We start from the raw sequence: 24,381 nt of genomic DNA on the forward strand, positions 1-24,381 counted from the left end.
GTGCGTTTGAACTCACCCTTCTTGCTCACAAAAAGCAACCATGGCTTCGAAGTCCTGAATGGGCGCCTTGTCCTGCTCTTTCTCTGATCCTCGCTTCTCCTGAATTCAAAACATGCTGCATATCAGACACAATGAATGTCTACAAATAACTGCTCAAATGTGTGAAGACATCCAGACTGGATGTTGCACCCGACCTGTTTGCGTGAGATTTCTTTGCGGATGAGGAAGCCGAGCTGGTCTCTGTCTTTGGCGGAGTAGTATATCCTGCAGGACGATGGCAGTCCGTCACGTCCAGCTCGTCCTGACTCCTGATAGTAACTGGCCAGAGATTTCGCCACATTCCAGTGAACGACAAACCTGAAAACATACAGACACTTACACACAACATCACACAGAGTAAAGCACAGATACAGGAAAATGAGCTTGTCTGATATTTCTACAGATTCATCAACCCGTCGGTGCTCTTCTAAAAATGTTACTTGAACTTGGTACAGGTTTTGGCACTTGCTGTGCGACCACACAAAAAAAAATATGGACATGATTTGAAAAGGTCAAATGGTCCTTAAAAAAAACAGCCACACTTGCGCTCCTCGCGGTCAATGACAACATTGGAAATTAATGGGAGACAAATTTCATCAAGTGGAAATGTTTGGTACTGCGCCCAAACCAAATCTGAAAGCTCATTTATTGAGATATCAACCTCACATTTGGAACACAGCTTGTTTCGATTTATGGCTTTGATTTTCTCACAGTTTTAGAGTGAAGCGTGTTTTGAAAAATTTATTTTTGATATAAAAATGTAAATAGTATTTTTGTGCACTTTTCATAATAAACTTAGGGCCAGATTTACTAACATCTTGCTCCAGAGCAAACTCTCTTTTGGCGTTAAAAAACTATGTCAGGATTAACTGAAGACACGCAGTGATTTATTAGCGCTGAAGAGGCTGACAGGGTTATTTTAGCGGATGAACTGATTGCATATGCATTTGTAGGAGTTTCCCTTTCAGACGCAAAATTTATGGGAGAAAAGTATTTAAATTAATCACACAAAGTGATTTACTAAGGTTTGTGCTCGTCAATTTACTGGTGCTTGTGCCATTATTTACCACCCAAAAAAGCATGTCTTAAACCAAACGCCAAACTGGTAGATTGCATTTGTCATTAGGAAAATGATCCCCCATCGCCCATCGCCGGCCCATCTGCGCTTTTATGGAATTGCGCTCTCACACTAATTTGCCCTGTTTAGTAAATCTGGCCCTAGATATTTTTATTTCAGCAATGCCAAGTGTCTTCTTTAAAAAGACACCAACCTTAAGTCTGCGTTCCAAAGCATTCAAAATGTATCACAATTTAATTTGGAAATTTCATATTCAGGTAGGGTTGTGCCAATGGACGATATCATCCACCATCGTGATGCCACGCCCCCCATTGCGAGTCTTGTTGTGAGTGCGAAGCACACTAATGCTGCCTTCACGTGCTGTCGGAATTATCGTAAATACCACTTCTTCTTTTCCAGTCATGAGTATGAGGTAACGCAACTCTGTTTATCATATTAGATACATCTGAGTGTGTTGAAAAGGAAGTTATGACGTTCGCTCGGCGGGTGCTATGACACTTGTTCACACTGCAGTGAGAGTAAAGCGTTTCTGCTAAATAAAACCGTAGGTAACGCAGATATGACGCAATCAACAGGCGACTCCCTCACACGCATAGCCCACACGTCCCGGTTACTTGGTTAACATAGCAATTTCTCACGATTTACAAATCGTTGGAAACATTTGGGATATTCTAAGTACTCAACTGAGCAAAATATATAACACTGGCCTAGTGGTTTTTGGATATTTTACTGCAAAAATCTTACAAAGTTCACCTTTAATAAATGGATTATAACTACTGCATATATATAATTTAGTACCATAAAAATACAAAATATTAAATAAAAAACATTAGCGAAGTAAAATATAGTTCATTTTCATTCATTTCATTCAATAATATATATATATATATATATATATATATATATATATATATAGCAGGTTTGTTTCTTTTGGAAGCTTGTTTCTGCCGCTGAATAAAAAAATTAAAAAAAGGTAATTGCGACATTTTATAAAATCACAATTCTGACTTTTTTTCTCACAATTGTGTAATCTAAACTCGTACTTGTGAGAGAAAAAAAGTCACAATTGTGAGATAAAAAGTTACAATTATCTTTTAAATTGTTTTATTCCGTGGCTGAAACAAGCTTCCATAGTTTCCTCCATTTAGTCAATGCCTAGACTTTTAACAGGCTTTATAAAAAAAGGCCCCAATTACAGCCTAAATAAACAGAATAAATCAGAGTAAATGAGAATGATTCCTTCACGACTGAAAAAACTAAAATATTTTTTTATTATTTTTTCATCTTATTTATTCTACCGTTCGAAAGTTTAGGCTCAATCAGATTTTCTCCTTATTTTAAAATAAATGAATAATAGTAAAACATTTATAATGTTAGGAAAAAATCCACCAAATAAATGAATCTATTTATCAAATAATCCTGGGGAAAAATATATCAGTTTTTCACAAAAATATGAAGTTTAACTGTTTTCAACATTCTTCAGCATCAAAATCATCATATTACAATTTTTGATGATTTCTGAAGGACCATGTGACACTAAAGACTGGAGTAATGACGCTGAAAATACAGTTTTGATCACAAGAATAAATTACATTTTAAAATATATAGTACAATAGAAAATTATTTTACGTTGTAATGATATTTCACAATATTACTGTTTTTACTGTGTTTTTGATCAAATAAATGCAGCTTTGATAAACATAAGAGAAATCATAAATAAATCCTACAATCTTTTGAAAGGTGATGCGTGACTCACCTGACATTGGCCTTGTCCACTCCCATACCAAAACTGATGGTGGCCACAATAACAGGCACTTTATCAGCCATCCAGTCAGCCTGGCTCTCATTGCGATCGCTCACCTTCAGCCCTAGAGAGAGAGAACCCATAATGAGCTTCCCATGCAAATGTGCACAATAACATTAGAAACAAGCGTCCATAAAGCGTGACAAGGCAGGATCACCTGCATGGTAGGGCTTGGCTGAAATTCCCAACTTAGTCAATTTATGAGCCACTTCCTCACAACTCTCTCGGGTTCGACAGTAAACAATCCCACATCCCTGCAAACCAAAAATTGCATCATCTTGGTTTTACGTACATAAAGGAATAGATTAACCAAAAATGAAAATTCATAATTTTCTCATGTTCATGTTGTTCCAAAGCTGCATGACTTTATTCGTCCCATGGAAAACAAAAGGAGACGTTTCACAGAATGTCCAAGTTGCACTTTTCCATACACTGAAAGTGCACAGTGACTGACACTGTTGACATCTAGAAATACTGCCTGAAATTTAGTTATTCAGCTTCCCTTTCACTTCAGCTTTCGAATCTCATTTAACTTTACATACATTCAAATATAGCACGTCAGGATGTGGCCTCCCAGGTTTGACATCTTGTGTCTTAACATTGATGACACACTATATTTGAATGTATGGGTCAATGACAAAAAACAATAAAATAGTGTTTTTTTTCTGCTAAACTTCTGTGTTCAGCAGATGAGAGAAAGTCGTACTGGTTCAGAACAACATGAGGGCAATGATAACAAAAGAAAGCCAGTGACTGACCTTTTCAGCAGTACTCCCGCCCAGAGCCTCTTTAGCAAGCGCAAGCAGGTGGACGTATGGGTCAGGCAGCAGATCCCGGAAGATCACATCATACTTCAAGTTTTTACGGAAAACAGGCGTGGCAAAGACGAGCGGCGAGCGCAGTCCGAGCGACCGCTCAATGTCCTCCTGCACTCTCTTGGGCGCTGTGGCTGTGAGTGCTATGCAGGGAACGCCCTGCAGACGGGAGCGCAGGTTGCCCAGCTTCAGATAGTCCGGCCTGAAGTCATGACCCCACTGGGAGACGCAGTGAGCTTCATCCACCGCCAGATACGCCAGGAGCCCCCGCGAGCACAGCGAGCTCAAGCAGGGCTGGAAGGATGGAGACGCCACCATCTCTGGAGTGATGTAGAGCAGCTTGAGCCGAGGACTCTCGCTCTCCAGATCTGCAAGGATCTGCCGGCGCTCAGCCAAGGGAAGCTTGGAGTTGATGGAACGTGCGGGAACATTGAGAGCTTTCAGGTGCTCCACTTGATCCTGGAGCGGCACAAACATGATGAAGCAACACAAGCGGAAAAAGATTATTTCTCACTCATATAAACTAGGGATAGACTGGTATATACAGTACCTTAAAGGGTTAGTTCACCCAAAAATTAAAATTAGCCCATGATTTACTCACTCAAGTCATCCTAGATGTATATGACATTCTTCTTTCAGACAAACACAATCAAAGTTATAATAAATAATGCTAATCCAAGCTTTATAATGGCAGTGAATGGCAGCCCAAAATTTTAAGCCCCCAAAAAAAGCATGTAAGAAAAATATCCATATTTAACACGTTATACAGTAAAATATCTAGCTTTTGCCAGACCCCCTTCTGTAACTTACGAAAAATGCGTATCGCTTCAGAAGGTCTTTATTAACCCCTGGAGCAGTGTGGAGCACTTTTATAATGGATTGATGCACTTTTTTGGGCTTCCATTCACTGCCATTATAAAGCTTGGATTAGCCAGGACATTATTTATTATAACTCTGATTGTATTCGTCTGAAAGAAAAATGAGGAAGGAGCGGAGAAGCGTCTGGACAGTGAACGAACGAAGCGTGAACTTGTAAGAGTTTTTCCACTCCCTTCTAGCCTCATTTGATCTCAAATGGCTCATCACCAAAGATACCCACAGATCAGGCAACCAACTTGACCTAATCTACACACGCAACTGTATTAAAGACAACATTTTGGTGAAACCAAGGGAGTAGTTTCGGTTTGAACATGGGGGGGGTTGAAGTGTGAACCGTTTAGCGGGGCCCCAGGGCAAGCTTCCTCATGCGATTTATTTCATTTTGCGGTGTCATCCACACATGCGTTGATAACATAACTGCAAAAAAGTAATAGCCTAGTAACAGATTTGTCAGATGTACATAAAAACTGATCACCTAGTTAACAATTACTTGTTTTCATAGAATATGATGTATTTGAATTTTATTTAAGCACGTAAAATTTACCAGTTTGACAGAATTTTCTACATTAAAGTGCTATGATAGGTCAAAGTAACTGTACTTAAAACTTTCTTATATTGAAAATATATAATATTTTCGGTCATCTTTTGGAATATCTGAAAGCCAGGTTTACCTAATATATGTCATCGTTAGCGGGACACATTTTACATTTTTTTTAAGATGGTCCTCTTTACTCTAATGTGTACTTGGCCTTATGGAAAAATTTACTGAAAAAGTGGCCAGTCGTACAGGCTTGGAACCGCACAAGGGTGCATAGATAATGACAGATTTGACTAATTATTCCTTTATCACTCATTATCAGATGATGCCAATGATCTCAACAGTCGCATATTGTCTGTTTAAGTGGTTTGGTCAATAAATCAGTTTAACACTAATGAAAACCATAGTTTGGTTGCTCAAAGGCCATTGTGTGTCTGCAGCTTATCCATGCTGACAGATGGCTTGTACGTGTATGTGGATGTGATGAGTTTTGTCAACAGCATGTCTTCATTCACCTGTATGAGGGCGATGAGAGGAGAAATGACCAAAGTGATGCCGCTGGCCAAAAGAGCAGGGAGCTGATAGACCAGAGACTTGCCAGCTCCAGTGGGCATACATACAAACACATCCCTGTCACCTGCGAGAACACACACACACACACACACACACACACACACACACACACACACACACACACACACACACACACACACACACACAATAACATCAGGCAAGAGGATACCGCACTAGCATTTCCCCAGCTCCTGCCATTTATCCCATAATAGCCCAGTGTAAATGTGTGATTGTCACCGTTCAGCACTGCTTTCACGGCCTCTTCCTGCTGCTGAGAGCGAAACCTGTCGAATCCGAAGTGCTTCTGAAGCGCCAGATGAACGACACTCATAATAACCACAGCAACAATCACAACATTCACTCAACTTTCTTTCATTGAACTCTGGGTCGCGCACAGATGACGTCACCTCGTGACGCAAATATACTGCGTTTCATCTTAAAATATTTTACTTACTTTCACATGCTTTTACTTTTCAAATGCACGTTTAATTCACATTACACGGCTTTTCTCAACTAATTTAATTTCATTCAACAGTACACGCTCTCCGTATATCAAAAGACCATCATTTAATTAATTTTCGGATTAATAATATTTTTGTATTGGAGAAATGTTTAAAAAAAATTAATTATGTTTTTTTTTTTTAAGATACCCCACTTAATAATATGTATAAATGAATTACAGCTATTTTAAGAAGCCATAGAAGAGAATGGAGAAGGGTGGAAAAAACACTCAACTGCAGTGTATCCAAAATGGTCAATGTTTATGATAATGTCTTTATTCATATTATTGCTTTTATTGATTATTCTTTATATATTATGACTATTTTATATGTTATTGGTTTATTTAATTTATATATCTTCTACTGTATGCTCTGATATGTTAGATTATTGATTTGATTGTAAAATGTAGAGGTTCTTGCTCTTCTTTCTTTCTTAATTGATAATTAGTCTCTCTCTCTCTCTCTCTCTCTCTCTCTCTCTCTCTCTCTCTCTCTCTCTCTCTCTCTCTCTCTCTCTCTCTATATATATATATATATATATATATATATATATATATATATATATATATATATATATATATATATATATATATATATATATATATATACTCCGATCGGGCATAACATTATGTGAATAACACTGATTATCTCTTCATCACAGCACCTGTTAGTGGGTGGGACATATGTGTTAGAAGCAGGAAAAATGGGCAAGAGTAAGGATTTGAGCGAGTTTGACAAGGGCCAGATTGTGATGGCTAGACGACTGGGTCAGAGCATCTCCAAAACTGCAGCTCTTGTGGGGTGTTCCTGGTCTGCAGTGGTCAGTATCAAAAGTGCTCCAAGGAATGAACAGTGGTGAACCAGCGACAGGGTCATGGGCGGCCAAGGCTAATTGATGCACGTGTGGAGCGAAGGCTGGTCCGTGTGGTCCGATCAAACAGACGAGCTACTGTAGCTCAAATTGCTCAAGAAGTTAATGCTGGTTCTGATAGAAAGGTGTCAGAATACAAAGTGCGTCGCAGTTTGTTGTGTATGGGGCTGCATAGCCACAGACCAGTCAGGGTGCCCATGCTGACCCCTGTCTACTGCCAAAAGCACCAACAGTGGGCACGGGAGCATCAGAACTGGACCACGGAGCAATGGAAGAAGGTGGCCTGGTCTGATAAATCATGTTTTCTTTTAAGAAAAAAAAAAGAAAACCAGGATGCACTATGGGAAGAAGGCAAGCCGGCGGAGGCAGTGTGATGCTTTGGGCAATGTTCTGCTGGGAAACCTTGGGTCCTGCCATCATCATGTGGATGTTACTTTGACACGTACCACCTACCTAGGCATTGTTGCAGACCATGTTCACCCTTTCATGGAAATGGTATTCCCTGGTGGCTGTGGCTCTTTCAGCAGATAATGCTCCTGCCACAAAGCAAAAATGGTTCAGGAATGGTTTGTGGAGCACAACAATGAGTTTGAGGTGTTGACTTGACCTCCAAATTCCCCCAGATCTCAATCCAATCGAGCATCTGTGGGATGTGCTGAACAAATGATCGGTGTATATATATATATATATAAAAAACTTTTTTGTATACCTTTTTTTTTTGTATTATTGTACTTTTATTGCTTGTTATTGTAATTTTCCCTATATCGTGACTATTACATATTGGTTATGTACCATTTCCTGTTTGTTCATTTATATAAAATGAGTAAATTAATATGAAATTAATATAAATATGTATTATATTTTTTTGTGGTGTAATACATTAAAATTCAATGTTTAAATACATTTGAATTAATATAATACATTTAATTATGCCTTGTTTTGACCAATGCGTAAATAATAATAATAATAATTTTGATCTCACAACACAATGCATGTGTACGTAATCTTTACATAATGTTTAAACATCTGACAGATAAATAAGAGTGAACACACAGGGTTGAGCTTATTACCATTTATTATTCACATAAAGTGCGTTTTGGTGATTGGAGTTTGTCAGATGAATGTGAAAGTGCAGACAGGGCAGGTGGACACTATATAATAAGGTGCAGACAGACGCAGCTTCAGAAGTACCACAGAAGCAGTAGCTGAAAGAGATTGTACACTACCTTGATGAAATTATTGGTCTTGACCGCTATGGATCACAGTCAGCCATAAGAGCTGACCAACTAACATGGCCCAGTGGTTTATCTAATGCTAATGAGGTCTAGAACACTGGTTCTCAACTGGTTTTGCTTCAGGACTGTACAATTTATACATCAAACGACACAACACAGTATGTCTTAGCATCAAACACTCACATTTCTCAATCTTGCTATGAACTGCATATGATCAACAATACACACAAGGATTAACATGTATTGGCTGAAGAAGAAAACTGAGCTTGATGGGTATCTAATTGTCTTTTGAATATCAATTGTTTCTCAGCAGCCACATTATGGTTGACACAAACCCTGTTGATTCTCATTGCAAGTGAGCCTGTGTTTAATGTCGTCTGCATCACATTTTATTTGAACTTGCTTCATTTTGTTCAAGGTTTCCGAGAATGAGGGGATGTCTGTCAACCAAGTGACAAACTAGTGTAAAGCCACTTTTTAAAGGCGCTGTATGTAGAATTCAGAAACTCGTATTAATAGCGACACCGGTGGCCGTTAAGTGAATTGCAGCCAGCAACTTTATTGCTCGTGCTCAGACTGAACGTGATCCAATGGCCCGATATATTCACGGGGAAGTTCTCTTTCATTCTTCACTTAGAAGTTAGAAGTAAAAAGAAGTTGGGAATACCTTGCCGCAATCCCACTTATTTTGCTACCCTAACTATTTAAACCTCTCTAACTTGAATGTGCGAGGCTTCTGGTCTCGTCCTCGTCCGTTTATTCTCGTAATTTTGACTTTATTCTCAAAATATTACGACTTTATTCTTGTAATTTTGACTTTATTTTCATAATTTTTACTTTATTACCAAAATATTACGACTTTATTCTCGTAATTTGTACTTTTCACAATTTTTACTTTATTCTCAAAATATTACGACTTTATTCTCGCAATTTTTACTTTGTTCTCAAAATATTATGACTTTTTCGTAATTTTTACTTTATTCTCAAAATATATTGACTTTATTTTTGTAATTTTAGATATTTTTTTTTTTACGCCGTGGTTCTGGGCTTCCGTAGATCACTTTTGACAGCGTATTTATTTATTATCCTAATCATAAACTCATGGTTTGTAGCATTTTACATACAAATGAATACAAATAAAAAAACAATAGTTTGCTAAGAATTATTAACTAACTAAATATAGCTTTAAAAAATACAAGCAAATATGTGCATATGTGGGGGCGGGGACTAATATCCCATTGCAAAATAAGCTGAATATACAACTGTTGTACATAAAAAAGTATTTGTTGCATTTTTTCTCTGCTATCTCTGAAATTTTGGGCTGCAACCGGTTGAGAACCACTGCTCTAGAGATTAAGCACTGGGCTCTGGGGTCGACGGGATCTCAACCCCACAGGCACATGCCGGGACACAGGCAGTGGTTCCTGTTCCCGGGCGATCTGATCACCAGGTCCTTCACAATCTCCACCGTTCCGAAGAGCGGGAAGAGCTTTTCTCCAAATGTCTCGTTGTAGGTGTAGATGTGGGAGCGGTTCTCCACGTCATAGAAGGACAGCTGGCTCTGGCCGAAGTCAAGGTAGACGCCGACCTTTCGAGGGATTAAGGTGGCCGGCAGGGCGGTGAAGGGCACGGTGAGGGCCTTCAGCTCCGTGCCGCGCTCCAGCCGCAGGGTCAGGTATCCGGTGTCGGTGTTCAGAGACTTGAAGCCTTTACGCAAGGCTGACTCTTTCGCCACGCCGATACGCCAGTCCATTTCCCCAACATCCACCTCCCAGTACTGGCGGCCAGAGGCGAAACCTTCGGCTCCGACCGCACACCACCAACCGTCGAAGCGCTGGTGATAGTTGGGCACGTCTTTGCGCTTGAAACCACAGCGCATGCGCCTCTCATCCTCGGAGATCAGCAGGTCAGGATTGGCTGTGTCCAGGTCAAGGGTCACATCCACTATGATGGAATGAATGGAGGGTCAAGACTAATGAATCAATTTATAAACTATGAATCAGTCAAAATTACCTTGTTTCACAACCAATGTTGGCAGCATTTTAAGTTATCAAAGCCTATCAAAAGGTTTTCACAACTTAAAGGGATAGTTCACCCAAAAATTAAAATTCTGTCATAATTTTTTCTCCCTCATGTTGTTCCAAACCTGTATGAATTTCTTTGTTCTGCTGAACACAAAAGAAGAGTGAAGAAAGTTTGTAACCAGGCCCCTTTGGGGCACCACTGACTTCCATTGTAGGAAAAAAAAAACATGGAAGTCAATGGTGCCCCAGAACTGTTCGGTTTCCCACATTCTTTAAAATATATTATTGTGTGTTCAGCAGAAGAAAGAAACTCATACAGGTTTGGAACAACATGAGGGAGAAAAAATGATGACAGAATTTTCATTTTTGAGTGAACTATCCCTTTAACAACCCCAAACGTTTTGATCAGTAGTGTATCTATTGAACTCAAAATCTTTTCGAATGCGAGTCGAGTCTCCTGTGAGAAATGCTATTTGTATGATGCACATATATGGGAATGCTGCCCAATTATGAAATTCTAATACAGTTATGATGATGCCTTAGCAGGCAGCTGTCTTTGTAGTCAGCAATGCCGCTCATCTGAGCACACGTCTTACCTCCTGCATCACAGATCCAGTCCCACACTAAAGACAACAAAAGCAACAATTAGCTCAAGTTCATAGTGAGTCTTAATATTCAATCCATACCATATCTGAAAAGCTGTCTGGAATATATTGAGAAACACTAACAAGTGACTCACCTGAGTGAGGAATATATGGGGTGGCACCTAGAAGTGAACAACAAAAACAAAAAAGATAATTGAGCTACAAATATATCAAATAAAGGTGCAAGATTTTTTGGTAACACTTTATTTTACAGTTTCCTTGTTACACATGCAACATGTAGTTACTATAATAATAACAGTAAATTATGCATAATTACAGGCAACTAACCCTAAACCAAACCATCATCCTAACCCTATAGTAAGTAGTTATCTATTATTACTCAGTACTTAAATGTATACTTACACTGTAACATGGACACCTTAAACTAAAGTATAACCCATTTTTTATACAATGCGCAATATATACCTACCACCTGACAGACACATCTAATCAGCTAAATAAATACAATTAATCTGCAATGTTTATATGGATGCTAAACTCTTGAATCCAATGAAAATATTGTGTTTGCATGCGCATCACATGGCACACGTTTATAGCCGCACACACATCCGAAACGCTCTCTGCCTTTACCATAGTCAGGTTTGTTGACAATGGCTAAATCGTTTATAGCACCTTTGATATCTTTTTTTAATATATTCATGATATTCCAGACACTGAAGAGATGATCTGACCTATTTTCTGGCTCCTCTGTTTCCACATGAGCCACTTTTGGGGAATGTTTTCCTGAACACACAGATAAATCAGAAAGGTTTTTGTGTTACTATAAAGCCGTTTGTTCGCTGAAGTTCCTGTAATGTGACTTTACTTCTTCATACCTTGTCCAGTTCTTTGTTGATGAGTGTCCAGAACACCAGCTCCACGGCCGACTGCAGGGTGGACATCCGGCCTCTTTTCCAGTGATTCTCAAAGTCATCCAAAGCCGCCACCACCTGTTCTCCAGGCCAGACACTCTGCTGCACACGGAGGAGGGGGAAGTGATGCAAATGTTGCCACTCAACGCATCTGCAACTATTCACCCCAAAAATTAATAATCAAAACATAATAGCATTCAGGTCTGAGGGTGTCATTTAAAACCCATATGCTGATACTTTTCTGAGTTTTCTCCACTGAACACAAAGGAAGCTCGGCTCTTTTCCACACACTTTAAAGGTGCTTCATATGAAATGTTGTATTTGAAAGAGGTTTTGACATTTTTTCAGTTTTCAACCATTCATTTAACCCTGTAAAACTTGACATAAGTCCAATTTTTCTGAAATTGAAGGTTTTTTTGTTAATTTTTTTAGACAATCTATTCAATTTTTAGACAAGTTTGCATATGTGTTTTTGATGTGTATCATATTCAATACATCAGGCTTTTATGATATAGTGAGAGTATGAAGCTCATATAAAAAAAATTTATTCAGAGGCCCAAACTGAGAAAAAAAAAGCAATTTGGTGCAGTTGCTGATATTTATATGACCAAAAAGTGAGATAAAATTCTGATGCTTGTAATGTAAATCAATGAGATCTTTATAACAGTATAACAGATACTTGCATTAAATGCATATAAATAATAGTTGTCACTCTATGGGCTCTATCATACACCCGGCACAATGCGACACCTGGCGCGACCCAAGTGTTTTTTGCTAGTTTCAGCTCAACACAGTCCTCATTTTCACGTCCAGCTCCTCGTTGTTTAAATAGCAAATGCACTCGTGCCCATCTGTTCTCCCATGGGCGTGCTGGTCTGAAAACCAGGTGTGTTCAGGCGCATTGTTGGCGCGCTTCTATTTTGAGGAACTGAAAACGACTGCACCATTGACCAACAAAAACTTGGTCTAAAGTCAATAGTGCAGTATTTTTTGAGTTATTTAAAGGGTGCGTTAGTAATATGCGCCTATAGGTGGGTGCACAATGTGCGGACACTCTGTTTATAACACACACAGGGACGCGCAGCTGCACACAAACATTTTAAATATTACAAGTAAAAGGATTCCTCTCTGGAGAAACGTTCAGTCTCTATGTTTGATTGTAGTGCAAAAAATGACTGCTTACAAAAAGTCTTGGAATTTCATTTTACAGTATCTGGACGAACCTTGTTAGTCATGTATGATAGAGTAGGCTTTCTAGGGTTAAACAGAAAGCCATACAGGTGGTGGCAGATGCGTTGTGATGTGTGAGTACCTCAGGTTGGGCCCTTAGGTCTTTGGTCCAGGTGAGGATGAGTGTCTTGGCGCTCTCCATGTCCTGCTCGCTGCTCAGAGCCAGATCCTTCCAGTCGCTGCTCTCTGGCCAGCCGTCCGTCTGCATCGGCCTTTTCTGTTGCGACAGTATTTCATGACAAAACCTAGTGAGATGTCTACACAGGCAGCCTTCAAAAAGCACATTTATTTGCAGCATTTTGATTTCAGTGAGTGCAGAAAACAGGTACAAATGCGTATCTGACCTTGCTCTCTAGCAGCGATGCCCACTCCAGAATGAAGGCCCTGCAGGAGAGAGTGGGCCAAACATCCTCGCCCTTTGAGACCTGCTCCAAAACCTCCGCCCGCTGAGAGAAGACACACACACATGACCAACATCACACTAAAAGAAGTCAAACCACCCTGTCATTGATTTAAACTGCACTTTTAGGTTTTAGATTTAAATTTGTTTGGTTCAGTTTGTCTAAACGCAAAAAAAGTTAAATAGTATTTTTGCTAGCCACTTTTTTTCACTTATTATTCACTTCTGATTATTCATCCATCATCCGCTCTGATCTATCATATATCTGTGGCTGTACCTGACAGACGCGTCCCAGATCCTTGGCGAGGTTCACAACGAACTGCTGGTTCTCATCCAGCGGTTCTCTCTTCTCATTCTTCGCCTTCTTACGAAAGTCCTGTACACAAAAAAACAAACATTATTAATGCTATTTCAATTCCAGTCTTGTTGACGGACTGCCCACAGGCCTTATTCATGAAACACAAGAACAAATTCAACAGATTAATCATTTTACTTATGATGGAGAAAAATCCACTTCCCCTTAAATACACATTAAAACAAAACAAAATGTGATTGCCCTCTTTTCATGTCAGTCATGGTCTATTCCTGTGTGGGCAGTTCAGTAAGCTTTAATGTAGACCAGACTTTATGCTGATAGACAGTCAAAAGTTTGACTTCTTGAGACTATACACCGATCAGACATAACATTATGACCAGGTGAAGTGTATAACACTGATCATCTCTTCATCTAGGCTCCTGTTAGTGGGTGGGATATACTGTATCAGGCAGCAAGTGAACATTTTGTCCTCAAAGTTGATGTGTTAGAAGCAGGACAAATGGGCAAGAGTAAGGATTTGAGTGAGTTTGACAAGGGCCAAATTGTGATGGCTAGACGACTGGGTCAGAGCATCTCCAAAACTGCAGCTCTTGTGGGGTGTTCCCGGTCTGCAGTGGTCAGCATCTGTCAAAAGTGCTCCAAGGAAGGAACAGTGGTGAAACGGCGACAGGGTCAGGGGCGGCCAAAGCTCATTGATGCACATGGGGAGCGAAGGCAATGCTGGTTCTGATAGAAAGGTGTCAGAATACACAGGCTACATAGCCGCATACCAGTCAGAAGGTGGCCTGGTCTGATGAATCACGTTTTCTTTTCCATCTCGTGGATGTCCGGGTGCATGTGCGTCACTTACCTGGGGAACACATGGCACCAGGATGCACTATGGGAAGAAGGCAAGCCGGCGGAGGCAATGTTCTGCTGGGAAACCTTGGGTCCTGCCATCCATGTGGATGTTACTCTGACACGTACCACCTACATAAGCATTGTTGCAGACTATGTACACCCTTTCATAGAAACGGTATTCCCTGGTGGCTGTGGCTCTTTCAGCAGATAATGCACCCCGCCACAAAGCAAAAATGGTTCAGGAATGGTTTGAGGAGCACAACAACGAGTTTAAGGTGTTGACTTGGCCACCAAATCCCCCAGATCCCAATCCAATCGATCATTGGTGGGATGTGCTGAACAAACAAGTCCGATCCATGGAGGCTCCACCTCGCAACTTACAGGACTTAAAGGATCTGCTGCTAGCATCTTGGTGCCAGATACCACAGCACACCTTCAGGCGTCTAGTGGAGTCCATGCCTTGACGGGTCAGGGCTGCTTTGGAAGGAAAAGGGGACCAACACAACTCATAATGTTATGCCTGATCTGTGTATATCAAGGCATGTTGTCATTTCAGACAGTTAAAGTTGTTCATTAAGGCTACGGCAAACAAACAAGGACAGTGTTTGATTAAAAGGCAGCTCATGTGTGATCTACTTCCTCTGTCTTTGTCTCATGAGCAGCAAAAGACCCATTTGCTATTGAAATCAGTTACAAATGACCAGCTAAAAGAGCCTTTTATCTCCCTTTTGGACTACAGGATTGAAAAGAAGGGCAAACTTTGTTATGCCAACTAATGTCAAAGCTTTTGAAGCAATAGGTTCACCACGTCTTTCTTTTTTGCATGTAAGCCACTCAGACTACCAAGATATTTTTGCAAGGTACCTTAAACTTCTCTGCAATGTTCTTGGTTGGTTCGACCAGAAACTGAAGACACTGCATCATCATGGCTGGTGCTCACAAAAATCCTTCAAGAGAGCAAATAACAACAGAAAACAGGAAATGAGAAAAGCTTGATACACAGAAAAAGCATGTGCTGATCTAGGTGACCGCTTGTTGACTTTCACAACAGATCAATGATTAAACACTAAGCAGATTTATATGACTGAATTTTATGACCAAAACAGTCACACCTTGTCCGTGACCTAAATAAAGCAAAGCTTCAGGAGTTCAATGTTGACACAACATCTGACCACATGGTCTAAACCCTTGTGAAAAAGAAGTGCCCTTAATTGTACTGAATGTGCACTTCAAATCCTAAAAGTATATTTTCATTCTTACCTCGGGTCATTTTGACCCGAAACTCATTTAAAAAATACAAATACATAAAAAATTTAATGTTCATCTGAGATCCAAGACATTAGGACTTTTGTCGCACTTGAACCACGAATACACACGAAAAAACTTGAATGGATTCGAGGAGTTTATGTGGTTATAATAAAGAAAAAAAGTAACAAATCCTTCCCTCCCTCCCCTAAATCCTTAGGAAGGAATGGAATGCTTCAATATACATAGAAAACCTAAATTCAAACCCTAAACCTAACCCTATAATGCTAAAACTTTACCAAATATTTTATAATGTCTACATGTGTATCTGAAAGAATACTTTAGGACCCAGCGGAAGAGTGCATTTGCTCCATATAGAGCTATAAGGCCATCTAGTGGCAAGAGTCATGAAATATTTTGTTATATTATTTATTTCCCCACAAGAGGTCGGCAGAGACACCCAAAATGACTCAATGTAAGATATTTTGAGCTGGTTATTGCATGTATTGGAGAGTTATTTTGAATTTAAGTTGAAAGAATTGACTTAAATTATATAAAAAAAAAAAAAGAAAATTCGAAAAAATGTTATAAAAATAAAATGAAATAAGATTTCTAGACAAAAAAAACTGTACTTGCAGATATATAATATTATGAAATTTAATTTGAAATAATAATAATAAACGGAGCAATTCCAATAGGGTCCCTCACACCATCGGTGCTCGGGCCCTAATAAAAGGCTGCTTAAGTGCACTTAAAGAGAGACACTTTCATGACAATGTTTCTTAACACACTTAAGTAGACTTTTAACAAATGCACTTTGTAATAATGTAAAATTAAAAGTTTTACTTTAAAGTACATTTGAAATCATTATGTTTTAATAATAATTTGTCATGTTTTAAAGAAGTGCACTTATTTAGATGTGTTGACTAACATATTAAAGCGCATATAAAGAACTTGATTATAATATTAACAGTCCTGTGTTATTCAATATTACATTTAAAGTTAATATATTTGAAATGTACTAAATTGCAATCATCCTTGCAAATGTCATCAAAAATATATTTAAATAAACGGCATACAAGTTTCAAAAGAAATGACATTAAAGTATATTTTAGTTTATCATAAATGCTTTTCAGTTCATTCAGCCGTACACTTTAACCATATTTCAAAGACAATAAAAGTGATTATGAAATGAATTACATATACAGAACAGATGTACTGGAGTCCTACTTAAGCGGGTATAAAAAAATGCATTTAATATAAATTGAACTAAAGTACATTCTTTTAAAGTATATTATTTCCATAAAAATAACTTTTTGAAAAAGTATCCTAAAGTGTAGTTTTTCACAATGGTAGTATGGTAGCAAAACTAGATTGTATAATTTTCTTAAGATAATAAGTGTGCAATATTCTCCACCATAATGCCAGAGGGTCGTGGGCGTTTTTTTCACCCATTTTATCATCTGTCAGGTGAAAATCAAGTTATCAGCAAACGCCACTAAAAATAAAACAAAGCATAATCAGCATCTTTTAGATCATTATGAAAAATAACTATCTATCTATGCAAAAGCTACATGCATCATTTGAATAACCTATAAATAACTGGGGATGAAGGCACACGTGACGTAAAGCAGTCTGTAATTCAGAGGATTATCCAAACAACTCCTGTCATCAAGCTTTAAGACTAATTTAACATGAATGTAACTTATATAAATAAAACATAGAAATATATAGTGCTTTGAAAGACTGCTAATTTACTGTAAACTAAATGAGCCATTAAATATAGCATAAATTCAATCATTGATATCTATTATACAGAGCAATCCTAAATGTATTGTGAAATATGACTAAATACTATAATTATTTGTAATTTCATTTCTGAAGTCAGTTAGACCTAAAAAAAAAATATATATATATAGCATTATAGCATTCTATAATCAAAGAGCTCCAATATATATTTTGTCATGATGTGTTAAATACATGCATTGATGCTGGAGGGCAAAAAATATATAATGAAAATCTGTGAGATGTAAGCAGTCTAGACCTGCTGAGTAAAGGCTGGAGACACATGACTTTGCTGCACTGCACAATATCTTTCATGTATATTGATGAGGTAATGCCCTTGAATGACATTCTCAAAACAATCCCACACAACATCATCTGCAGGATTTTCACACTGCGAGAGTATGTCAACAACGCCATGCTGTCTTTGCATGACGCATGTGAGAAAACAACAAGCCGCAAAATGTTTACAAGAAGCAGACATGCAGAAAATAAAGCGGCATGCGTAGCTGCGTATGTCTCTATCTGTGCGTGCATTGATCGCTGTACCTGCAGGAGGTGTGCTGTCTGTGTCGCTGGATGGACCCTTCGCGAGAGAAAGTCAGTGGAGAATGAAGACTGCAGCGAATACTTGACCTTGTTTACGTACAGTGACTTCGCAGATCCGAACACGAGCCGAGCGTCATTCGGGGATTTCCGGAAAACAGACGCGGAATGACAGCGACTCCATGTTTATTGTGGCCCAAGGTACGCGAGTGTTATTGTACAATGATTTTATATTTCCCTTTTCTTTTTTCTTTTTCTTTTATTCGAACTTTATAACAAGCAGAATATAGTTATCTGAATACAAATTATATGTGAATTAAAATAAAAATATGAATTTGATAAATAACCGTGTCTTATGAATGTGTGTGTGTGTGTGTGTGTGTGTGTGTGTGTGTGTGTGTGTGTGTGTGTGTGTGTGTGTGTGTGTGTGTGTGTGTGTGTGTGTGTGTGTGTGTGTGTGTGTGTGTGTGTGTGTGTGTGTGTGTGTGTGTGTGTGTGTGTGTGTGTGTGTGTGTGTGTGTGTGTAAAACACTTATCTTATTCTTTATTATTCTCAGATTAGGTAGCCTAAATCAAATCTGATCTAAATGATAAGACATTTAAAATACTTACAATCAGACAGAAGATCTTCTCTGCGGTCTGTTCTGGCTCAACGACTTAAATCAATGCCACGGGAGGCAGAGTCAATTTATTTATTACAGTTAGTATTTCAATTAAAAAAAGTATTCTACAAATAATCTATACAAATAAAGTACAAATATCAAAGAGTTCAAGGCAATATTAGCAATGGTTCTGGTGCTGGAGAAGCTCTTCAGAAGGTCTCAAAGCAGATTAGGTCCCCTAATCATTGCATTTCTGTCTTTTATAGGCAGCTGGTCAATTCCAATTTCTTGAGACATCATCATCTCTGGGAATCCCCTCAAAACCTGTCTATATAAAGCTCTTTTCGTTTTTTTTATATCCTGTGTTTTGTCGGCAACCCAACATCTGAAGGTATAATGCTTTTTTCTTTTGTTTCTTCTTTAGCAGAGCTCTTTCTAATACATGTTTTTTCTTCTTCCTATAAACTGTATTCTTACTAAAACAATACAACAACAGTTGTGGTGTCTTTATAAACTATATTCTTCATAAAGTATGTTTATACTATAATGTATGTATCAATAGAGTTAGCATTAGCAAACCCAGCTTGCAAGACAATTGTACCAGCAATTATAAGTGTGGACTCATTTTGCCTCCAAGGAGATCAGCAAGAGTCGCTTGCAAAATAAGCCATGCTAAAATCGAATACCCAGGAAATGCATTGAATCTAAGAGCTCACTTGAGTGGCGCTTCGACAGAATATACAAATATGTACAGCATGCTTTCCTCTCAATAACAAAATAAACACAACAAAAATTACAGTGGTGAGAAAACATTAGCAAGACAGTGTCTGATCACAGTGATGTGGATATGTTTGTACCAGTTCTGCAATTCAAGCAGCATTACAGTGATGGCACATTTGTTTACATAGCACTTTATACAACAGATGTAGATTCTTTAAAGCTGCTGTATGCAAGAATGACAGCTGGTTGAAATGGCAGTCCAAGTTGCCCCGCACCATCCTCCCTCAGCCTCCACACTCACATGGGTTGCCAGTTTGAGGACACACAACAGGAATTAGCTCAATTGACAATGGTGTTGAAATACTATTGGGTAAACTGGCAGTGTGCGTTATTAAATGTTATTAAATGTTATTAATTTAAAGGTGCCCTAGAATGATTTGAAACAACATTTTAAATTGTTCTCTGGTATCTGCATAGAGGGTATATGGTTATTTAAGGTCAATAATTGTCCAGATACAGTTTTACAGGTCCATTTACAACTCTAGAAATCTTCCCCAGGATGAAATGGTCAGTTTTTGCCTTATTTGGAAGGGTCATGAATATTAATGCAGAGTTCTGCTCTGATTGGCAGTTTCACTGCGGCTCAATGATAGCTGACCGTCATGACGATGGAGAGATTAGGCATTCAACCTTATATGTTTGAGCCTGTTTCTGACGAAGATGCAGATTTTGAGGAACAACAACATGTTTTGAGATTGGAAATGAACGCTTCTGAATGGTAAGTTAAGTCTTTATTTTAATTAGGAACCTTCAAAATCATTACGTCCATATCAGAACTTCAGCCTAAACGATAACTAGCATATAGCATTAAATATACACAACAGCAGCCACAAATTTTTTAGCATTGTAAAAACATTTTAATTATTGTAATGTGTCCCTGTGTGATTTTACAATGATAGCTTCTTCACTTTGAAACACAAACTGAACTGGGTAGCGCTTAAATATGTTGTTTGTACAGTAACGTTTGAGTTTGACAGTAGAGTACTGATTTAAAAGTCGATTTATTTAGCCATTTAGTTATGTAAGATACTTGGATTATCTTATTGTTACTGTACTAGCATCTTGCGTTGGATCTAGACAACAACGGGGATATTATCGTTAATGATGCTTCTCTCTAAGAAGCTTTCAATTTAATCAGAAATTGTTTAGACAGACAAGAAGTGGATAAAATCACTTACTGCTTGCAGGTATATGGTTGGAATTGCCCCTTTCTTCAGTTTCCGACGCTGAGCAAAGCCTGCCTGATATTGTCCCAGGTTTGAAAAAACTGTCCATGGTGAAAAGGGCTGAGCAAACGAACAACTTTGAATTAAATTGTTGCGGTATCCGATTATAAATAAACATCAATCATGCCTGTTGACATGTTTTATCTGTGGGAAGAGTATGAAACGTTTTCACATCCCCTGCACAGCCTGGAACATAACATTTGTTTCCATGATCTGCCATGTTCGCTATTCTCGCGTGGCGCTTGTTTACCTGCATAACTCCAGATGATACGGCTGCGCAGTTTCGCCTGACAGTGAACATGTGCTTGCATATGCAAATGTTGGGGGCGTACATATTAATGATCCCGACGATTGCATCATTCTCGGTGTTACGTTGAGATTTGCCTATTTTTCCGTGGTGTTTTTCACAAACAAGATTTACATATGAAGGAGGAGGCAATGGTGTTTGAGACTCACTGTATGTGATTTACATACACTGAACTACTGTTATTTAACTATGGCAAGGTTAATTAAATTTTTCATTCTAGGGCACCTTTAAAGATAAATTGAAAAGTGCCTCACTATTAACCTCACTGCTCTGATACCAGCCCAAGTCTCTGTGCTGGAATCCATCTGCCACCGAAGCTTTCCACCAGCTGAAAGAAGCCTTCTGTACCGCTCCTATACTTACCCATCCGAACCCTGACGTCCCATTTACTGTAAGAGTAGATGCCTCCACAAACGAAGTTGGAGCTGTATTATCCCAGCATCAGGGGGAGCCCCCGAGACTACATCCATGTACCTACCATCCATGTAGCTATCAACATGGCTTTGGAAGAATGGAGACATTGGCTGGAGGGAGAGAGTCATCCTTTCGAGGTAATAACAGACCATCGAAACCTGGAGTATCTTCGGGAAACTCGTCAAGCCCCAAACCGACCTGGAGACAAGAACCACAAGGATGAAGCTCTCTCACATATCCAGCAGAGGCTACCCAAACTGAGCCCGATCTACTAGGCGGCCCTGAGGGACCAACATACGGCCCTTCCACCTTGTGTCTGTCCCTCATGGTTCATTCATCTCCTGGATCTGGACATCCAGGCACCCAGCAAATCCTCTCGCTCCTCTGAAACCACTGCTGGTGGCCCAGTATGACCCAGGACGTCAACAGATATGTCAGCATTTTTTTTTCCACCGCCATATTTACAAGTCTTTTGCGAGGTGGGTTTCGTGGGTTCTGCGTTCAGTAAATATTTTCTTTGCAACAATAGAGTTCAACAAAAAATTTGACCGATGGACCGACGACGAGGCTCAGGCTTTATTGAGCATATAAGCGGAGGAGGACATCCAGCGGGAACTGGAAACTGTGACCCGCAATGAAAAGGTATAACGTTACCTGAAGAAATCGACTCGGTTCCAGTCACACTGGAAAACAGTGCAGAGAGAAGTTGAAGAAATTAAGACAAGATTACAAGAAATTAAAGGATAACAACCGGAGCGGTTCCGACCGGCGTATTGTTGGGACACAGACCGTCCTTTTCTGGTACAGCGGTAACGAAAGACTCGGCTAGTGCGTTGTTGGAAACCATCCAGGAATCCGAGTGGGTTGAAGGTAAATATCTCAACTTGGTATCATCTATTAAACTCGTTGCAGTGTTTAAACACGTTGCAGTGACTTTTTTCAACGTGCTTTTCCAGGTGTAACGAGTGGCCCTGATGAATTGGAGGCAACGGAGACCAGCGTGTTTTCCCCCGCAGTCACCAGTACGTTAACCCTGTGTCTCCTGCCGAAACACACACACGCAGAGGTATAAAGCTGACAAAAATGTGTATATATTTAAAAACTGATGTGTAATCCTTAATGGTTTTGAGTAGTTTTGTTGTTTTTAATTGTAAACTTAAATTGCCCATGATAAAAATGGCACACTGGGCATTGTTCAAGCTGGGCAAACAATTGTTCATTATTTGTAGTGAAAACACTTTAAATAATTAATTGATGGTTTCTATTGTTTCATGGTTGCCTTGTGTATTAATTTCCATGTGTTTCAGTGCAATTTTTCTACTTAGAGAAAAGGAGAAGGGACTGTGACTTTCTTGATGCACTGAGGGACATGGAGAATGCTAACCGGGCCGTCCTGCAGCATGGACAAGAACTGACCAATATATGCAGCTGTTACTGGAGAGCCAGGCCGAGGAGAGATGAGGAGGCAAGAGTTGGCATTCCACCAGGCAGAAGCGGAAGAAAGCAGAGGGACTTTCAGACCGGGTTTCTGTCTGTTCTTGGACAGTTTGTCCAGTCGTTCAAGAAGTAGCCACAATGACCAGCCGCTTGAATGAAGCATTTGCACTACCACATTTGTACTTTATATATTGTACGTGTTGGCACAGCTCTTGGACAGGTTACTGAAAAATACACTTTTTTTTATATTGTTGTTTTCACATTTTATATTTTCATTTTATTGTTCTAGTAATTTATTTGTCTTTGCACACTTATTTTAATTTTGTAAGAACTAATCTGTCTAAAATAAAGTCAAATGTGTAAAATGTCACTGTGTCTTTAATTTCCACATTCTAACTATATAACCACATTCTAATTGTATTCATATAGTGTAGGAAGCAAATAAAAGGGCTGCTGCTCGCAAGTCTTTCTGAATATGCACATAAACATATCTAGAAAACCCAAATATTATATTTTTAAATGTATAACTATGTGAATGTAGTATAATAACTTATAACCACAACTTAAGTGAAGCCATAAGTGTGGTCCTGCTTCATTTAAAATTTGAGGAAGAAGTCTCTAAAATTATGCATTTAATGAAGCATATTGTAATACTAGTCATGTGACTTTTTTTGTTGTTGTGAATGTTAAGAGATGTTATTGTGATAAAAAAATAAAATACTTGCAGTCTAGTACCTAATCTTTCAACCGCTTAATTCAGTCTATTGTTTTCATTCAATTAACTTTTCACACATCTGTCATGAATGACTGAAACCTCATTATCCTTTTATAGAAAATATTTAGTTTTGGAATTGAGCTATTACAACACATTCAGATTTTGGATTGCCCATCATCCCATTTTGCATTAAAATGGTCAAACCAGGTGAAAGTGCACGTTTAAATAAGCAGTGTTGGTAATGTGTATGCAAAAGCAGCGCTGCTTGCATCTCCTCCACTTGTTATTGTTGCAGACAGTATCGCGCAAAAGTGATTCATGTCCGTCGGTGACTGGGAGAAGCAGTCGCGCGCATTGCTACGTCACCGGACTAATTTGCCTAATCTCCCCGGTACTTAAGATCGCGGTGGAAACGCAGATTGTAGCAGGTCTGGGGGAGAAAAAGTTCCTGGGAAAAAAGTTCCTGGTACAAATAGTTCCCGGTAATTTCGGTGGAAACGCGGCTTTAGTCACCAATCTCCCACCATCTGACTCCTTTATCTGTATTCTTGTGGCAGTTGATCGATTCTCTAAAGTTTCCTCTCAAAATGATTCCTCTCAAGGGTCTGCCCTCAGTAATGGAAACTACTGAAGCCTTATTCCAGGATGTTTTTCGCAACTACGGCTTAC

At 39.0% G+C, this 24,381-nt stretch overlaps 2 protein-coding genes across 3 annotated transcripts in view; both read right to left on the reverse strand.

Annotated features, from left to right (window-relative positions):
• The window catches only part of recql5 (RecQ helicase-like 5), a 30,933-nt gene extending 24,792 nt beyond the window's left edge, over positions 1 to 6,141 (reverse strand). Inside the window, exons 1-7 of the mRNA XM_079832941.1 lie at positions 5,964 to 6,141; positions 5,669 to 5,790; positions 3,680 to 4,195; positions 3,079 to 3,175; positions 2,874 to 2,985; positions 195 to 357; positions 17 to 99 (exon numbers count right to left, since the gene is read on the reverse strand). Coding sequence (XP_079689067.1) covers positions 17 to 99; positions 195 to 357; positions 2,874 to 2,985; positions 3,079 to 3,175; positions 3,680 to 4,195; positions 5,669 to 5,790; positions 5,964 to 6,057 — 1,187 coding nt within the window. The 5' untranslated portion in view covers positions 6,058 to 6,141. The remainder of the gene's footprint in view (positions 1 to 16; positions 100 to 194; positions 358 to 2,873; positions 2,986 to 3,078; positions 3,176 to 3,679; positions 4,196 to 5,668; positions 5,791 to 5,963) is intronic.
• Positions 6,142 to 8,154: 2,013 nt separating this feature from the next.
• LOC307136301 (E3 ubiquitin-protein ligase TRIM21) lies at positions 8,155 to 18,369 on the reverse strand. Of its 2 annotated transcripts, XR_013817764.1 has the most exons (11): positions 18,235 to 18,351; positions 15,523 to 15,605; positions 13,780 to 13,878; positions 13,447 to 13,548; positions 13,185 to 13,319; positions 11,837 to 11,974; positions 11,693 to 11,744; positions 11,096 to 11,122; positions 10,953 to 10,979; positions 9,381 to 10,276; positions 8,155 to 9,148 (listed from the first exon to the last, which is right to left on the reverse strand). XR_013817764.1 is itself a non-coding variant. In XM_079833199.1 (10 exons), the coding sequence occupies exons 2-10, from the start codon at positions 15,583 to 15,585 to the stop codon at positions 9,717 to 9,719; spliced, it is 1,203 nt and encodes a 400-aa protein (XP_079689325.1). In that variant the 5' UTR covers positions 15,586 to 15,605; positions 18,235 to 18,369; the 3' UTR covers positions 8,155 to 9,716. The 2 variants fall into 2 exon arrangements, 1 of the variants encoding a protein (XP_079689325.1); XM_079833199.1 differs by having other exon boundaries at positions 8,155 to 10,276; positions 18,235 to 18,369.
• Between the last annotated feature and the right edge of the window lie 6,012 nt (positions 18,370 to 24,381).

Source organism: Gobio gobio (assembly GCF_949357685.1).
Source record: "Gobio gobio genome assembly, chromosome: 1".
NCBI classification, from domain to species: Eukaryota; Metazoa; Chordata; class Actinopteri; order Cypriniformes; family Gobionidae; genus Gobio; species Gobio gobio.

Coding starts and splice junctions, on each gene's coding strand:
- LOC307136301 (XM_079833199.1), bottom strand. CDS start 15,585: ATGATGATGCAGTGTCTTCAGTTTCTGGTCGAACCAACCAAGAACATT. Junction 13,549..13,779: donor ATCTGGGACGCGTCTGTCAG/GTACAGCCACAG, acceptor GTCTTCTCTCAG/CGGGCGGAGGTTTTGGAGCA. Junction 11,975..13,184: donor ACCTAAGGGCCCAACCTGAG/GTACTCACACAT, acceptor CTCCGTGTGCAG/CAGAGTGTCTGGCCTGGAGA.